The sequence below is a fragment of the Saimiri boliviensis genome, chromosome 8, assembly GCF_048565385.1.
Source record: "Saimiri boliviensis isolate mSaiBol1 chromosome 8, mSaiBol1.pri, whole genome shotgun sequence".
Taxonomy (NCBI): Eukaryota; Metazoa; Chordata; class Mammalia; order Primates; family Cebidae; genus Saimiri; species Saimiri boliviensis.
In genome coordinates, this window is record NC_133456.1 from 81,648,689 (window position 1) to 81,667,155 (window position 18,467).

Sequence of the window (18,467 nt, forward strand, 5' to 3'; positions counted from 1 at the left end):
GAATCAAGTCAAGAATGTAACCCCTTTTATAATAGCTGCAAAATACAATGAAATACATAGAAATACGCCTAAGCAAAGAATGAAAGACCTTTATGAGAAAAACTATGAAACACTGCTGAAAGAAACTATAGATGATACAAACAAATGGAAATAGGTCTCATGCTCATGGAGGGGTAGAATCAATATTGTAAAAATGACCATAGTGCCAAAATCATTCTACAAATTTCCATGAAAATACCACCATCATTCTTCACAGAACTAGAAAAAATAATCCTAAAATTCATGTGGAACCAAAAAAGAGCCCGCATAGCCAAAGAAAGACTAAGAAAAAAGAACAAATCTGGAGGCATCACATTATCCAACTTCAAACTATACTATAAGGCCAGTCACCAAAACACCATGGTACTAGTATAAAAAATGGGCATATAGACCAATGAAACACAATAGAGAACTCAGAAATAAATCCAAATACTTACAGCCAACTGATCTTTGACAAAGCAAACAAAAACATCACGTGGGGAAAGATCACCTTAGTCAACACATGGTGCTGGGATAATTGGCAAGCCACATGTAGAAATGGATCCTCATCTCTCACCCTATACAAAAATCAACTCAAGATGGATCAATGACTTAAATCTAAGACTTGAAACCATAAAAATTCTAGAAGGTAATATTGGAAAAATCCTTCTAGACAGTGGCTTAGCCAAAGACTTCATAACCAAGAACCCAAAAGCAAATGCCAAAAAAAAAAAAAAAAAAAAAAGATAAATAGATGGTACTTAATTAAACTAAAAAGCTTCTGCGCAGCAAAAGAAATAAACAGCAGGATAAACAGAAAACCCATAGAATGGGAAAAATATCTTTGCAATCTATACTTTTGTTGAAGGACTAATACCCAGAATCTATGAGGAACTCAAACAAATCAGCAAGGGAAAAAACAATGTCATCAAAAATTGGGCTAAGAACATGAATAGACAATTCTTGAAAGAAGATATACTGATGGCTAAGAGACATATGAAAAAGTGCTCAACATCACTAATGATCAGGGAAATGACAATCAAAACCACAATGTAGTATCACCTTACTCCTGCAAGAATGGCCATAATCAAAAAATCAGAAAATAATGTATGTTCACAAGAAGGTGGTGAAAGGGAATACTTTTACACTGTTGGTGGGAATACTAGTACAAACACTATGGAAAACAGTATGGAGATTCCTTGAAGAATGAAAAGTATATTTACCATTTGATCCAGCAATCCCACTCCTGGGTATCTACCCAGAGGAAAAGATGTCATTATATGAAACAGACACTTAAACCTGCATGTCTACAGCAGCATAATTTGCAATTGCAAAAATATGGAAGCAGTCCAAATGCACATCAATCAATAAATGGATAAAGAAAATGTGGTCTATATGTGACATGAAATACTATTCCGCCATAAAAAAATGAAATTATGGCATTTGCAGCAACCTAGATGGAACTGGAGACTATCATTCTAAGTGAAATAACTCAGGAATGGAAAACCAAACATTGTATGTTCTCACTCATAAGTGGGAGCTAAACTATGAGTTCACAAAGGCCTAGGAATGATACACTGCACCTTGGGGATTCAGGGGAAAGGGTGGGAGGAGATTGAAGGATCAAAGAAACTACACACTCAGTATAGTGCACACTGCTCAGGTGATGGGTAAACCGAAATCTCAGAAATCACCACTAAAGAAATTATTCATATACCAAAATAAATAAATAAATACATGTTTAACCAGAAAAAAAATTATATTCCCCTTAAAAATACTTTATTTCCTTTGTTTCTTTACAACACTAGAATGTATTTTCAACTTTATAGGCCGGGCGCGGTGGCTCAAGCCTGTAATCCCACCACTTTGGGAGGCCGAGGCAGGTGGATCACGAGGTCGAGAGATCGAGACCAACCATGGTCAACATGGTGAAACCCCGTCTCTACTAAAAATACAAAAAATTAGCTGGGCATGGTGGTGCGTGCCTATAATCCCAGCTACTCAGGAGGCTGAGGCAGGAGAATTGCCTGAACCCAGGAGGCGGAGGTTGCGGTGAGCCGAGATCGCGCCATTGCACTCCAGCCTGGGTAACAAGAGCGAAACTCCGTCTCAAAAAAAAAAAAAAAAAAAAGAATTGTTTCAACTTTATATTCTACATGTGTACATTATAAACAAGCCTGAAATAGATGTCAAAAAGTTACTAATACAAAAACACATACATATTTCCCCAGCTTAGAATATACTTATCAATTTCAGTAATTACATAGACAGTATCACTGCACTTATGGCTAAAGACTGGTAACCCAGCCAGGTGTAGAGCATGTTTGTGTTTTTCAGAATGTATTACAAATTATTATTTTTAAAGAAAGAGCTACATTTTAAGTGTGTACAGATGAGAATTTTGGCTTGCAGAACTGTTTTTAATATTCATCTATGGTAGGTTCTTGGCAAAGAAAATGGACATTTGTTCCCACTGTATGACTTTAATAGACAGAACAGTAGACATCCTAGGAATACTCTAAGGAAGCAACCCCAGGTTATGGAAAATATCTCATAAAACATTGGTATCTTTGAATCTTATTTGTGACAATTGTTCATGTTATTGTACATTTCATATTAATATTGAATGAGTAATTTTAACAGATTTTTAAATGAGCTTCTAAAGATTTATAAATTTAAGCTTATATTTCTATAAGTAATTGTAATTCTAAAGAAATCCTAGCATTTTTTAAAGAGACTGATAGATTGAGTTCAAAAGTCATATAGAAACCCAAAGGGCTCAATAATGTCAAAATAACTCTGAAAAAGAAGACCAGGCCGGGCACAGTGGCTCACGCCTGTAATCCCAGCACTTCGGGAGGCTAAGGAGGGTGGATCATTGGGTTGGGAGTTCAAGACCAGCCTCACCAACATAATAAAATCCTGTCTCTACTAAAAATACAAAAATTAGCTGGGCATGGTGGTGCGTGACTGGAATCCCAGCTACGCAGGAGGCTGAGGCAAGAGAATCGCTTGAACTCAGGAGGCAAAGATTGTGGTGAGCCAACATCATGCCACTGCACTACAGCCTGGGCGAGAGAGCCAGATTCTGTTTCGAAAGAAAGAAAGAAAAGAAAGAAAGAAAGAAAGAAAGAAAAAGAAAGAAAGAAAGAAAGAAAGAAAGAAAGAAAGAAAGAAAGAAAGAAAGAAAGAAAGAAAGAAAGAAAGAAAGAAAGAAAAGAAGAAAGGAAGGGTAAAGCTGGAGAACTAACATTACCCTATTTCGAGACTTTTATAAAGCAACATCGTGTGTGGTATTTACATATTTTAAAAGCAAATAGGTCAATAAAATTGGATAGGGAATCAAGAAATAGATCCATACATATATGAACAACTGATTTTTGACAAAAGGTGAAAAGTCAATTCAGTGGAGAAAACAGTCTTTTCAACAAATGGTATTGGAACATTTGGATATCTTTTTTGCAAAAAATGAGCCTAAATTTAAAAAAAATTCAAAATGCAATATAGAGCTACACGTAAAACCTAAAACTCTAAAAGACAATACAGAAAATCATGGTGACCTTGACAAATATATCTTAGAAATGACATCAAAAGCATGATCCACCAAAGAAAACATTGATAAACTGGACTTTAACAAAAGTAAAAATATCTGCTCTTTGAAAAACACTGTAAAGAGAGGGGGAAGGTCAGTCTTAGACTGAGAGAAAATATTTGCAAATCATTTATCTGATAAAGGACATGTACCCATAATGTAGAATAAATTCTCAATTTTAATAATAAAAATAATCTAATAAACAACAGATTTGAACAAATGCTTCATCAAAAAAGATATACGAGTGGCAAATAAGCATTTAAAAAGATGTTCAATGCCATTAGTCATTAGGCAAATGCAAATTAAAACAGTGATGAGATACTACCACACACTAAAGTGACCAAATTAAAATGACTGAACATACCAAGTGTTGTCAAGAGTGTGGAGCACCTAGAACTCTCTTACACTGCTGGCACAAAATGTGCCACCACTTTGGACAAAAGATTGACAGTTTCTTAAAATGTTAAATATCTGTCAAGTACATGTTCCAGTTGTTCCATAGGTAGGTATTTTCCCATAAGAAATGAAAGGGTATGTCTATACACAGCTTGTACCTAAATGATCATAGCACCATTGCTTGGACTAGCCAAAGACTGAAACCCAAATATGCATCAACAGGTGAATAGATTAACAAACTAGTATATCCACACAATGAGATAGCCTCAGAAATAAAAGGAATACGATTGATACACTTAATAAAATGGATAAATCCCAAAATAACTATGAACTTTGACCTCCCCAAAATTAACCAAAAATACATTATAAAAGACCCAAAGAATGCATACTGTAAAACACCATTTATATAAAATATTGAGCCTGGAAATGAATCTACAGTGACAGAAAGCTCATAAATGATTGCCTGAGGGATGGCGGGGAGGGAGAAAAAAACTAAAGAGAAAAAAACTAAAAACAGGCTCAAGGCAACTATTGGGAGTGATTAATGGTCAATATTTTGATGATTATGATAGTTTCATGGGAGTATAACATATGCCAAACTTATCAAATTGTACACCATGAATATGTTAACTTTAACAAATGTTAATTCTACCCCAATAAAGTAGTTTTTAAGGTTAAAAAATTTTTTTTAAGTTCCTCATCCCTTTGAGCAAATGCCTAAGGAAAAATGAATATGAAAATGGGAATAACAGGAGCAATCAGAAATATAAATTTAAATTCTTTTCTGATTTCATATAAATAGCACATAGATCTAAAATAATGGAACTTACCTTTTCTCCCACATACAGAGACCGTAATGCTATTATGTGACTCCACTAGATGGTGGAGTTTTACAGATTGCTGAAAAAGAAGGGAAAATGGAAAGGTCTTATCTATTTGAGCATAGGTTTATACAGCACTGTCTTATTACCAGTTGAATGGATTGTACTGGCTAAAAGCAAAGGACTGAGTAGTTCATTATTTAATTGAAAAAGCATCCAACTCCCAGTGCTCTTCACGCAGCAACAAGTATGTTTTCTTCAGCAGAAAGGAATTTCCTAGCATGCTCTTTCCACTCAGAAGAGTTTTGAAAACCACAAATTTGTGTTTAGTTCTTTAGATAAGTAACATCAAAAACAAGTCTTATTCAAGATACGTGTTTATACCTAAATAGCTCAAAGAACTAAGCATTATTTCAGCTTTCAGCAATCTCACATCAAAGTTCCTAATCTATAACTTTATAAAGAGTTAGGTGGTTCCTGCTACTTCCTCATGATATTTGTTGTTCTGATACATGAAATATACAGAATACTGAGACTGAATCAATAAAAGAAACAAACAAAACACAATTATATTTGATTCCACATTATTGTGAAACCATTGTGTGAAAGACCTCCTACTTGCTTCTGGGGGTTGAAAGTCCCAATCATTTAGTGGGTTCATTTTTTCATCCCGATTTTGTCATTTAAGATGCTTTCTAAATTCCCCAGCTTCAAATTATTTGCAAATCTGATAAATATGTTCTAAAAATGATTAACAGAATAAGCCAATGTCAAAAAGACAGGGTGTTCTGCTTTTGAGTAACTCATTCTTTTATTCATGTGTGCATTAATCAACAAACATGTATTGATCAAACTTTAATATTTCAGGAATAAAATGAACAAAAGAAATATGGTTAAGATATGTTAAGACACCAAGAAATTTAAACAAAATTTCAATAAAATGAACAAAAGAGATATGGTTAAAATATGTTAAGACACCAAGAAATTTAAACCTGCGGAGAAAAATAGGTTTAATCAAATAATTGCATATGTAAATATATGACAATCAGAAATAAGAAGAAAAATTAAAGTACTTTTGGATCATACAGTATATAGCAAAGGGAATCAATTAGGAGAAATCTCCCCTGAAGAAGAGACATTGAACCTAAGATCTGAGTAGGAGTGATTTAATCAAGGGATAAGGGCAAATTATAGAGATTTTTAAAAATGGACAATTCCAGGTGACATGTCAAAATGTTCTGAGGTTAGAAAAAAAGAGTATGTTTCAGGAAACAAAAAGCCTACTGCATCTGGAGGGCAGAAAGCAAGGAAGATGGAATTAAGGCAGGAGGAGGGTGATGGAGCGTGAATTAAGGCAGGAAAAATAAGTAAAAACAGCAGTTACACATACACGTGGAAAAGCAGTCCTTAGAGAGTGGCTTGAGGATTCCTGAAGGTTTTCAGGAATGTCCCACAGGGGCTGAGAAACTATGCTTTTTTCATAATAGCACTAAGATGTTTATTGCCTTTTAGAATCTTCTTCTCACACAAGTGTACAGTGGAGATGTCCAGAGGCTGAGTGGTGTTTAATATCACAATAGACTAAATGCAGAAGCAGTTATGAAAATCCAATTGTAAGAAATACAATTATCAAAGTATTAAAATCAATTGATATATAATTTTTTTCTTTTTTACTATTATTATACTTTAAGTTGTAGGGTACATGTGCAGTACATGCAGGTTTGTTACATAGGTATACATATGCCAAGGTGGTTTCCTGCATCCATCCCCTGCTATCTACATTAGGTGTTTCTCCTAATGTTATCCCTCCCCAATCCCCCCACCTCCTGCTATCCCTCCCCTAATCCCCCTACCCCCCGACAGGCCCCAGTGTGTGATGTTTCCCTCCCTGTGTCCACATGTTCTCACTGTTCAACACCCACTTATGAGTGAGAACATGCACCGTTTGGTTTTTTGTTCTTATGTTAGCTTGCTGAGAATGGGATCTAATTAAACTTAAGAGCTTCTGCACAGCAAAAGAAACTATCATTAGAGTGAATCGGCAACCAACAGAATGGGAAAAAATTTTTGCAATCTACCTATATGACAAAGGGCTAATAACCAGAATCTACAAAGAACTTAAACAAATTTATAAGACATACAAATTTTTTAAAAGACTGCTGTGGTCTGAATGTGAGCCAAAATTCATACATTGAAATACTAACTCCCGAGTTGATGATATTAGGAGGATGCGCCTTGGGAAGATAATTAGGTCATGAATAATTTTAGTGCCCTTATAAAAGAGGCCAAGAGGGACTGCTTGTCTCTCTCACTATATGAGAATGCAGTAAGAAGGTGACATCCCTGAACCGAGAAGAGAGCCCTCACCAGACACTGAATCTGTTGGTGTCTTGACCTTGAACTTTCCACTCTCCATAACAGTAAGAAATAAATTTTGTTGTTTATAAGCGGAAAAAAAAAATTCAATTGTCTTCTATTAAGATTTACAAAATTGTAAAATAATGCCATTCTCCTCACTAAATTATTTTTATTTCAGAAAATAGTTGTCTTTATATATTTATATATAAATGTTATGTTACTATTATTTTAAATTAATAAATATTTTATGATTCTGAGTTTTCATTCTTAATTTACTAAATATCAATAGATATAACCTACAAGATAAAAATCTCTTAGAGGTCCTCAGTGATAGTTTAAAGAGTTCTAGAAACTAAAATGTTTGAGAGCCTCGAGGTAAAGCTTTAAAGTCTGTCATGAGATTTAGAAGTTGATTGTAAGAGCAATAGAAATATTTTGAAGCATTTTAGTGATAAAAGCATGTAAATAATCATGTTCTGCAAGAATGATGTGTGGAGGCCAGATGGGAGGTGACTGCAACGTAGAAAACGATGCTATCGTGAACCATGATAGTGGTAGGGTGGAAAAAAGTGAACGATGCAAGGGATATTTAGGAGGGAAAAATCAAAGGACTTTCTGTGTAATTGAAGGGGAAGAAGAAAGAAAGTTTCAAGGTTGGCAACTAGATTTCTGGCTTGTGCAACAGAATGGTCAATAGTATCTGTTACCAAATCAGATAAACCTAACTGCAGATTTGAGGAGAAGAGTTCTTGAATTTTATGTTGAAAGTGTTGAATTTATGATAATTTTTATATTAAAGTGGGGATATCAATTAGGTTGTTCCTAATTGACAATATAAGCCCAGAACTGAATAGAGATATCTGGATTTAAGAGATATATACAAATTTGAATTAGCATATGCCTTTAGAAGTCATGGCATGTACTGCTATAAAAATAATGAAGAATCCTTTATGTACTTACATGAAAGATCTTCAAGACATATCAATAGTAATTTTTTAAACACGTTAGAAAATAATGTAATTATACGACCACTTACATAAGAAAAAAAGAAATATGTATTCTTGTATTCGCTTCATTTGCCTAAAAACTTTTTTGGAAGATTACACAAGATACTAATGAAAGCAGTTGGCCAAGTGGAGTGGGAAAGAAAAATGGATTCTTTACATTATATGCATTTTCATGTTGTTTTGACTTTGAAACACTCATTTTTTTAAAAAGCCAGACAGAGGAGGATAAGCTATCAAAAAAGAATGGAAAAGAGCAACTGGAGAGGATGGAGAGTGTGTTGTCACTGATGCCAAGGAAAATAGCACTTCAGAAACAATAGAGCAGTTAACTGTCAGATCCAACTAAGAGGTTTGGCAAAATCTGTACTGGGAAAAATATATATATATATATCCACTGCAGGGGGACCACAACATTAGCAAGCAAAACACCAAGAACCCAATAAAAATTAATAAAGGACACAAAGAGCTCACAGTAAAAGAAATACAAATGGCTTAAAGTGTGAAGAAATGCTCAACTCATAATGGAAAACATGCAATTAAAGTTATTGAATTATATTTTCATTCATATTGGCAAAGACAAGAAAAACACTTATCTACTGTTGTAAGGAATATAAACTGGTATTGCTTTTTTATACATAGAGAGATGTGGTCTCACTATGTTGCTTAGACTAGTCTTGAACTCCTGGGTCCAAGCTATCCTTTCACTTCGGCCTCCCAGAGTTCTGGGATTACAGGTGTGAGCCACCACATCTGGTCATTATTACTTTTTTAAGAGGCATTTTGACAACCTGCATTAAAATAGCGTACCTAGCTTATGACTAATTAATTTCAAATGCAGAAATTTTCTATCTCTATTTCAATACAGGTATTTATAAACGTATGTACTTGTTACAGACATATGTAATATGTGTGCATATGTATATGTATATCTAGATGTATGAGATGATATATGTGCAAGGATGCTCTTGCAACATTGTTTTAGTAGCAAAAAACTAGCAATAATCAAATATGTATCAACATTGGACTGGCTAAAATTTATGGTACATCTAGAGAAAATGTATTTGTTGCAGATGCAGAAAGATATTTCGGATAGAATAGGTAAAAATTCAAGTGCAGAACAGTGTACATTGCATATATTCATTCTGTCAAATTAATGTATATGCATTTAATATTGCTAAGAATATATAGAAACTATGGTCCTAATGGATGCATCTTGAAAGAGGATCTGAACACCGGGAAGCTTTCCCAAGAAGAGGGATCCTTAATTTTTATTCACACTCTTTTGTTCTGTTTGAGTTTTATTTTTATCATAGCCACATATTGCCCCTTCTATTAAGGAAAGGAAACAACTTTTAAAAAGACTTTTTAAATTTTAAAGGGATCTATGGGCTTTGGGATCATAGTGGCGACCTTAACAAGATATATTCTAATGGAGTCACAAGGGAGGAAGGCATGTCGGCATGAGTGAAAAGTAAGAGGAAGATGAGTAAGTAAAGGTAACAGACACAAAGACTCTAGAAGTGTTCATGTGAATGGAAGAAGAGTAATATAGTAGTAGCTGAATCCAGAAGCATGTTCAAGAGAAGAAATCATTTTGTTTGTTTGAGTTTTGTTTTTAAGTTGGGAAAACTTAAAAATGTTAAATGCTGTTGGGAAGGCTCTTGAGGAGAGAAGAGAGGAGTCATTCATGGACTACGTAAGCACCCCAAGAAGGTGGGAAAGGATGGTCTCTCAGGCACAGGCAGAGGACACTTCCTCCACTGGAATGAGAGGTCAGGGCAGGAGGAGGCTGCAGAGATGAGTCATTTGGCACTTGGAAAGTGGGGAGTAGTTGGGCAATTTCCTGTCTTATGGCTTCCATCTTCTTTGTGAAATAAGTTATGTCTGCTGAATTAAAGGAAAAGTGGAATATGAGAAGATGGGCATCTCAGACACCAGAAAACAGAGATGGTTTGAAACCTTAATTTCAGAGAATGGTAGAGGACCTTGATTAGAGATGACCAGAAGGCTTGTCCAGATGAGGTTGCCATTCAAGGATTTATAGTGCAACCAACCAATCTGTTCTATGGAATTATTTTCCAAAAGTATCTAGAAAACTGGTGTAGGCATAAAGAATCTAGGATTTGAATTGGGGCCTTGACAAATGAGCACCAACATAAATGGCACAGGAGTTCACATTAAACAAACTCCTCCAGTTTCCATCTCTCTTCCACCATCTTCAAGTCCCATCAGAATTCTCTACATACATTTTTTCACATATTCACAATTCATAAACCTTTGCATGTTGTTCTGGCTAATTAGGCTTGAGTAAACTAAAGAGAGAAGAAAAACAAGTTGAAAGGTTAAGGATTGGAATGGGAGGAAAGGGAAAGGACTAAACTGTTGAACACTGGTTACTGTGCTAGTTACTTACAAACTTGGTCTCATTTACTATGGAGTAGAAAGTGACTATTTCCTGATTCTCCTTCCTCACAAATTTTTAATAAAGTCACTATCCCTCCCTTGCTGAGACCATAGAATTAATAGAAAAACTCACCTGTCTGAGATCATATACTGTCAAAGCTATGGAAATGATGGACATGATTATGATGGCAAAAGCATATTCCTTATAGTCTTCACTAAACCACAGACAGACACTGAAGAGTTGAAATATATAAAACGGATTTAAAACCTGTTGGCAGACATGAAAACAGGAAGACAAGAGAGATTTTTAGGCTTCACGCTCATGACATACATCATCCCACACAATATTCTTATTATATTTATCCAGCAATTGACATGTGCCAGATACTGTTCTAAGCACCTGTACCTGAATTTTCTCATTTTATTCCCACAGTTAACTTATTAACCAGAAGCTGTTACTTATCTCCCTTGTAATGATAAAGAAACTCAACCTTAGATCTTGAGAAACATGTCCAAACTCATGTGACTATGATTGCCACAGACCCAAGACTTAAACCCAGGCAATATGACACCAGAGCACTTACTTTTTTTCCTTTTAAGATGGAGTCTCGATCTGTCTCCAGGCTGGAGTGCAGTGGCATGATGTCGGCTCACTGCAACCTTTGCCTCCCAGGTTCAAGCCATTCTCCTGCCTCAGCCTTCCGAGTAGCTGGAACTACAGGAGCATGCTACTATGCCCAACTAATTTTTGTACACTTAATAGAGACAGGGTTTCACCATTTTGGCCAGGATGGTCTCAATCTCTTGACTTTGTGGTCTGTCCGCCTCAGGTTCCCAAAGTGCTGGGATTACAGGCGTGAGCCACCACATCCGTCCCCCCAGAGCACTTACTTTTAATCACTGTTGCACTTTATCATTTACAAAGTAGGGTCTCATGTATTGACATGCTGACCATCAAAATAGTTATTTTTAAAGTAGATGTTGTCATCTCCTGTTTACACTTACTGGCCTTCAGAAAGGTGAAGTATTAGTTGAGGTCTACAAAGTTAAGATACTTTTTAATTTCTATGATAAAACACCTGCCATATTTGAAGCCTTTAAAGAACCTTACATTAATGGGTGAGTTGAAGACTGCATGTTCTCAAAAGTAGAGAGCTGTGCTGAAAGCAGTAGGCTATAATCGAGCATCTAGAACACTGTGGGATTGTGTGGCTGTTAACCTCAACAGGTGGAATTCTGCTTTGGTCAAAAACATGTTGTGCCTTGACTTAAATTCCCTGTAGTTGTTTTCTCTCTGTCTAATACAGGAATGGTAATCCTTTCTGCTGGTTAGAGAAGCCGAACACAGAAACATTCCCTATTGGTTTGTTTTGCTTTCTTTCATGCTTGACGGCTTGCTGGAAATATTTTAAAAGTACCTTAAGTTTAGTAAGCTTTTTTTAAGGCAAGGAGGAGTGGAGATAGAGCACAGGGAAACCAGAGTACAGCTAGAGGGCTATGGTTTGATAAGAATCACTGAAATGAAAAAATGAAGAGCCCAGTGATAGAGTCCAAGAGAAAAATTTCATCTTATAACTTGAGATCAATAGTACTAATAAGGTTAAATAAATAAATTTTTTTTCTTCCTACAAATTTTGGCACCAAGGAAATTGCACCTACTACCTAACAAAAGGATTGGCTTAAAAAAAAATTTGAGTTTCACAAAGTTAAAACAAGCTAAGCAGCATCGTATTAAAAAAGAAAAGAAACATTGTATTCATGCAGTCATTAAATGGTAAATATGTACAATGAGTTTCACACCCTATATTACATAAGACAATGTGCAAAAGAGCCACTGGAAGAAAAAGAATAAGCAAGAGATATAAAGAAAATATACTTGACATACTTTCAAAGCACCTTCTATATTACAACTACTTATTAACAAGCAGTACTTCTGATTGTTTCGCTAGAGCCAAACTTCATTATTTTCTATCCAACACCAAGAGAAAATACTGGAGAAATTACCTCTTTGATGAGCAGTTTCCAAATTGGTGTGACTTCAACATCGATAGTATTAGGCCCACATATTAACCTCCTGTAGAAACAAATCACAGATCAATCAGTCACAAATAATAAAAATTAAACTCACTCCTCACCTATTCAGAAAAAGGTCTATTCAATGGTCACTTTCTCACTTGTGGGACCAACATAAGCCTCCCTTGCTACATACCATTCCCAGCCTTCTCAGAATAATGGGAGGGAAGGGTTCCCAGGTGCAAAAACAGTAAATATGATCATATTGTTTCTAGAACTATACTCTTCCCAACTTCTAAATATTTTTCTAAATAGTAATCGGGGTATTTAATATTACATATCGTCTTATTCAAGTAGTTTCAAAGTTGGCATATTCCCAACTCTGCCTCTCCTCAGTTCCAGTTTTATTACTATAAGACAGCGGGGTAGTTAAGAGAAAATACCTTCATTGATAAGGACACGCTGTTCCTGCTTTCCTGCCCCTATTTAGAAGTTCTGGGAAGTTTCAGAATGTATTTTAATGTGAGTGCAAAGGTTCTGTGATGTCAAAAATAGTTCTACACACATAATTATTCAGCTTTTTAATTCAGTCTCTCTAAAACCCAGAGATGTGTTTCTCTGATTATGCAAAGGACAGGCATTTTATGAATTACGTTACTGTTGAAAACACTGCTTTCTCTGCGTCTTCTACCTTGATGCTCAGATTAAATCACTTGGTCAAATACATGACAGCAGTACTTCTCAAACTGGAATGTTTATATAGCTCACTTGGTGATATTGCTAAAATGAAGATTCCAATTCAATGAGATGAAAAGTGGTCTAAAATCCTGCAGTTCTAACAAGCTCTCAGGTGATGCTGATTCTGCTGGGCTCTACAGCTCTTTGAAGTACTAGAAAAGGGGAAGGAGGAAGCATGTCCATCACAGAAACATAGAAGAGCAAGGTCTTTAAAGAGTCCTTCTCAGATGGGCGTGGTAGCTTATGCCTGTAAGTCCAGCACTTTGGGAGGGCAAGGTAGGCAGATCACGAGGTCAGGAGATCAAGATCATCCTTGCCAACATGGTGAAACCCCATCTCTACTAAAAATACAGGGGAAAAAAAAAAGCTGGGCATGGCGGCACATGCCTGTAATCCCAGTTACTCAGGAAGCTGAGGCAAGAGAATTGCTTGAAACTTGAACCCGGAAGGCAGAGGTTGCAGTGAGCCCAGACTGTGACACTGCACTCCAGCCCAGTGACATTATGATATTTTCTGATATTAATCCATTAACATAACCATTTACTGATCTATTTTGGCTAACTGATACTAATCCTTTTGAACTACTATAGGCAATAATATGCATGGTACCTAATATCTTGTTCTTCTCTTGTTAAGCCTGATCCAAATTTTTGATGTATCTTGGCAGAACTGAGCCAGTCTTCCAAAGAGCTAAAATAATAATAATGAAAAGAACATATTTAGCAATAATACTTTTGAGATAACATTTTTCTTCTTTGTACTTGCTAAAACAACTTACCCAATTTTCTGGAACTGTCCTTCTAAGTAGTTCCAAACATATCTTATTTTCTGCACTTTTATGCATCTCACCTGCAAAAGAAAAGTACTAAGAAAGCCTCTAGTTTGAGTATCAGAGAATAAATAGCAACTCAGTGACTAAAGAAGCATTTGTTTAAAGAGCAAAGATAAAACTCCAACATACTTATTTAAGATTTTATCCTTTTCTAACTTATCCTTTGCTTTTCTATCGTACAAACGGCATTCTTTATTAGAAGTCATCATTCAATCAACATGTATCATGGACCTACTATACAGAAAAAAATACATGAATAAAACTTAGTCTCTGCATTCTACTACTTTGTAAACTAAGACGGAAGAAAATTCCAAGAAAAAGACATACAGTCCAATATGTACATGTAAAAAAAAAATAAAAACGTAATAAAAAATACCATCTTGAAATGCTGTAGACATAAAGAGAGGGAAGATGATGGAAGGCATCAGGAAGGACACAATGTATGAGCTACAGTGTTGAAGGAGTGAGAGACTTTTACTCAGATGAGGAAAAAAAAGAAACTATTTTAAAGAGATTGTTCACAAGTTAGTTTGGGGGAAGAAGGCAAGTGAGCATGCCCATTTGTAGAATGAAGAATGAAGCTAGAAAGATAAACTGAAACCAAAGTATTGATAGAGGAGTTAAGAAAAAATTACTTAGGCAGATAATGAGGGTACAGAGGTCCTCAGTAAGGTTTTCCTTTTAATGAAAAGCAGCCCCTAATCATTTTCCTTTCTAACAAAGAGCAGCCTCTAAAATTGAGCTTCAGACATAGATGCTCAAAATCATGTTCAAAAGGGTGACTCCAGCTTCCCTTCTCTGCCAGCCACATGTACAGTAAGGAATGGACAGGATGGCAGCAGCTGAAGGGAAAGTTCATTTGCATAATAAGATAAGGGTGAGGCGGCCAGCATCCCCACGTGCTATGTAAATGTCATACCTGATGGAACCAATCTGTGAGCCCTCTGTAAATCAGACATCGCCTCCTCAAGCTGGACTATATAATTTGGCACATCCCCGATGGCCGGTCTTTCCTAACAGAAGTCCTCTCTCTCGCTAGAGAGAGAGCTGCTTTCCTTTTTCTTTTTTTCTTTCTTTCTCTTTTGCCTATTAAACCTCTGTTCCTAAACTCCTCGTGTGTGTCCGTGTCCTAAATTTTCTTGGCACAAGATGATGAACCTGGGGTATTTACCCATAGCTGCTTCAGTATGAGCAGCCTCAAATGTTAGAATGAGGTATTTGGGATGTTATCTCACAGACAATAGATTTGCCGAGTAACCTATAGAAGAGACATTGATACTAAAAATAAAAAGCAAGGAATCAAAACATACTACTAGAATAAATCACTTAAATACAAAGGAAGGAATGGGATGGGGATAATGAGATGGGGAAAGTTTGTTGATGGTACAAAGTTGCAGTTAGATAGGAGGAAGAGAGGAAGAAAGGATCTACAGAACAACTAAAAAATAATTAACAAAATGTCAGTAACAAGTTATTATCTATCAATATAAATGTAGTTTAAATCCCTAAGCTCCAAGATCTAGGCTACTAAAAATGAATGCTAACCCTAAGCAATAGGTATATGTACATGTACTGATGTGGATACACACATACACACACAACACACGCACCCACAGACAGACATTCAAAGTTACCAAGTAGGGTATAAAATGCTATCTTTTATTTTACAGAATGTCTTTATCTCAGTAAGGTTGGTTGAAACATAATGCTTTTAAAAGTATATCTTATTTCCAGTTGAGAGTGAAATGGACCATGGGAATGACATACAATCTCTCTCTAATTTGCAGATTTCACAATCTGCAAAGGAAATATTTTTAAATGACAGGCTCTAGGGTGTGTTAGCCATTATGACACATGTTGGAATCTCAAGCATCTTGCTTCACAATTTACTTTTCTCTTTAGTATTCTCTGCAGTTTTGCAAACAGAGCAGGATTGTGATCACAGCTACTATTTATTGAGCATGTCAGGACTTTTCACACATTATGTTTCGTCTTCTCCATCATCCTGTGATAGGGCAGATATTATTTTCCTCTTCACTTTGTACCTGAAGTTCATTTTGATTGAGTAACTTGCCAGGACTTTGAACTCCAGCCCATCTGGCTCCAAAATTCAGTCTCTTAAGGGATATCATATTCAAGCTAGTCCCAAAAGAAAATTTGAAAATCCCTTGACTTCAGGATTCAAGCTTTAGAAAGTGATGGTTGCCTACTTATTAGTTATATAAATGCAAAAATCTGTGTTAGAAAAATTTTAAAGCACATATTGTGGTTCCAATGTGAGGCCCCTGCTCAGTTAGAGAATCTCTTACCGAGGGAGAAACCACAAACTGAGGTTGAAAAATGTATAAAACATAATAGACTTGAAACATCTGTAGATGAAAGCAGCAATAATGAGAAATAAAGAGGTTACTGATTTTTACCTCAGGACAAAAAATAGAAAATTCCATTATCTTCTAACAATTTCTTAAGCCATTCTTCTTACAGAGTGAGAAGAATGGCTTCATCCTGGACCTTTTAAGCATATTTGAGATTCCCCCAGGAGGAAACATCTCTGCCAGGAGTTTATCTGCTTTCCCCATCACTCTCAGAGTCTCTGGAAACTGGTAAGAGAATGTTAAGCACAATATTTGCAAGAGATGAGGTTTATTTGCCCATTTCCTGGAAATTCAGACCAGAAAACAGCAATTAGGAAACTGCGGGGTGAATTTCATCTTTCTGCCCATGAATCAGGAAGATTTCCTCTCCCTGGGCTTTCTGCTTGTAATTTCTTGTTAGAACATGTTATAAGAGCATCCTGTTCAACAGGGTAAGCACTGGGTGTTAGCTCAGCATGCAATCTTACAAGATGGTCCTTAGCATCTCCTCTTAGCCTGTGTTCCCAAACCTGACATGGTTCTTTGCTGTAGTCTTCAGACTTCCTTTAAACCAGCAATCTCCAACCTTTCTGGCACCAGAGACCAGTTTTGTGGAAGACAATTTTTCCATGAATGTTGGGGATGGAGTGATGGTTTCAGACCATCAGGCATTAGTTAGATTCTCATAAGGAGCACTCTAACCTAGATTCCTCAAGTGCACAGTTCACAACATTAGGGATTTCACTCCTATGAGAATCTAATGCTGCTGCTGATCTGACAGGAGGCAGAACTCAGGCGGTAATGCTCCAGCTTGTCCGAAGCTTACCTCCCGCTGTGTGGCCTGGTTCCTAACAGGCGATGGACAGGGTACCAATTGGTGGCCCAGAGGTTGCGGACCCCCCCTTTAAATGGCCCTAAATGGTTATCACCTCGGTAATCTTGTTATTGTCATCAAGGCTGTGCCCATGACCACTCCTCTGACTTTAATGAAAGTTTTGTCCCATATTACTAGCATAGCTCATTGCAGTTCACAAATCACCTTAATATCCACCTTCTCATTGTATGTGCATAGCAGCCTTGAGAAAGGCAAAGAAGAGTTATTACTTTTATTTTGTAAATAAGAGACTCAAGACCAGAGAGGCAATAACACCAAACTGCCTATGCCATAGCTGGTAAATAAAGATACTACACCTGGATATCACTCCTTTCCATTTCAAGACCCCTACCCCTCCTGCAATTCTGTGTGTCCACTTGGCCATTTCTTCATTTATCTGTCCACTTATTTATTTGATGCTACTAAAGATGCTAGAATTTCAGGGCAATAAAACTGAGAACACAGGCTGATCTGGGAAGCTTACTTTTCCAGGTGAACGGACACCTAACAGATTAGGTAAACTATTATGTGGAGGTACTTGACCTCCTTTGTTTTTGCTCATTTGGGCAGTTAAGACAACTGGGTGGGTGGGGTGCAGTGGCTCATGCCTGTAATCCCAGCACTTTGGGAGGCCAAGGCTGGAGGATCGCCTGAGGTCAGGTGTTTGAGATCAGCCTGGCCAACATGGTGAAACCCCGTCTCCACTAAAAACACAAAAATTAGCCAGGCATGGTGTCGGCTGCCTGTAATCCCAGCTACTTGGGAAGCTGAGGCAGAAGAATTGCTTGAAGCTGGGAGTGAAGGTTGCAATGAGCAGAGATAGTTCCCCAGCCTGGGCAATAAGAGTGAAACATCCCCCCCCATCCCTCCCCCCCGCCCCAAAAAAAAGAAAAAAAGAAGACAACTGGGTGATAACAAATGACAATGACAATAGGAAAATTGCTCATCATTTACTTATATTATTTTAAATAACTGACCTTGAGCTCATAAAACTAATTTAAACAGCTGACTACACTCACATAAATGTAAGAGAAAATATTCTTATACAATGTTTTCAACGT

General features: G+C 36.5%; 1 protein-coding gene across 26 annotated transcripts in view; it reads right to left on the reverse strand.

Moving 5' to 3' along the window:
- ATP13A4 (ATPase 13A4) overlaps positions 1-18,467 on the reverse strand; it is a 178,098-nt gene that overhangs the window by 81,056 nt on the left and 78,575 nt on the right. For 24 of the 26 annotated variants that reach the window (XR_012518869.1, XM_074404722.1, XM_074404719.1 and 21 more), the window contains 5 exons: positions 14,125-14,195; positions 13,956-14,036; positions 12,600-12,669; positions 10,729-10,863; positions 4,837-4,906 (listed from right to left, as the gene is read on the reverse strand). Coding sequence is in view for 25 of the 26 variants with exons in the window: in XM_074404722.1 (XP_074260823.1) it covers positions 4,837-4,906; positions 10,729-10,863; positions 12,600-12,669; positions 13,956-14,036; positions 14,125-14,195 (427 nt within the window). In the remaining variant the exon portion in view is untranslated. Of the gene's footprint in view, positions 1-4,836; positions 4,907-10,728; positions 10,864-11,179; positions 12,561-12,599; positions 12,670-13,955; positions 14,037-14,124; positions 14,196-18,467 lie in introns of those variants that run through there. The other 2 variants (XM_074404734.1, XM_074404733.1) reach the window with 2 other exon arrangements.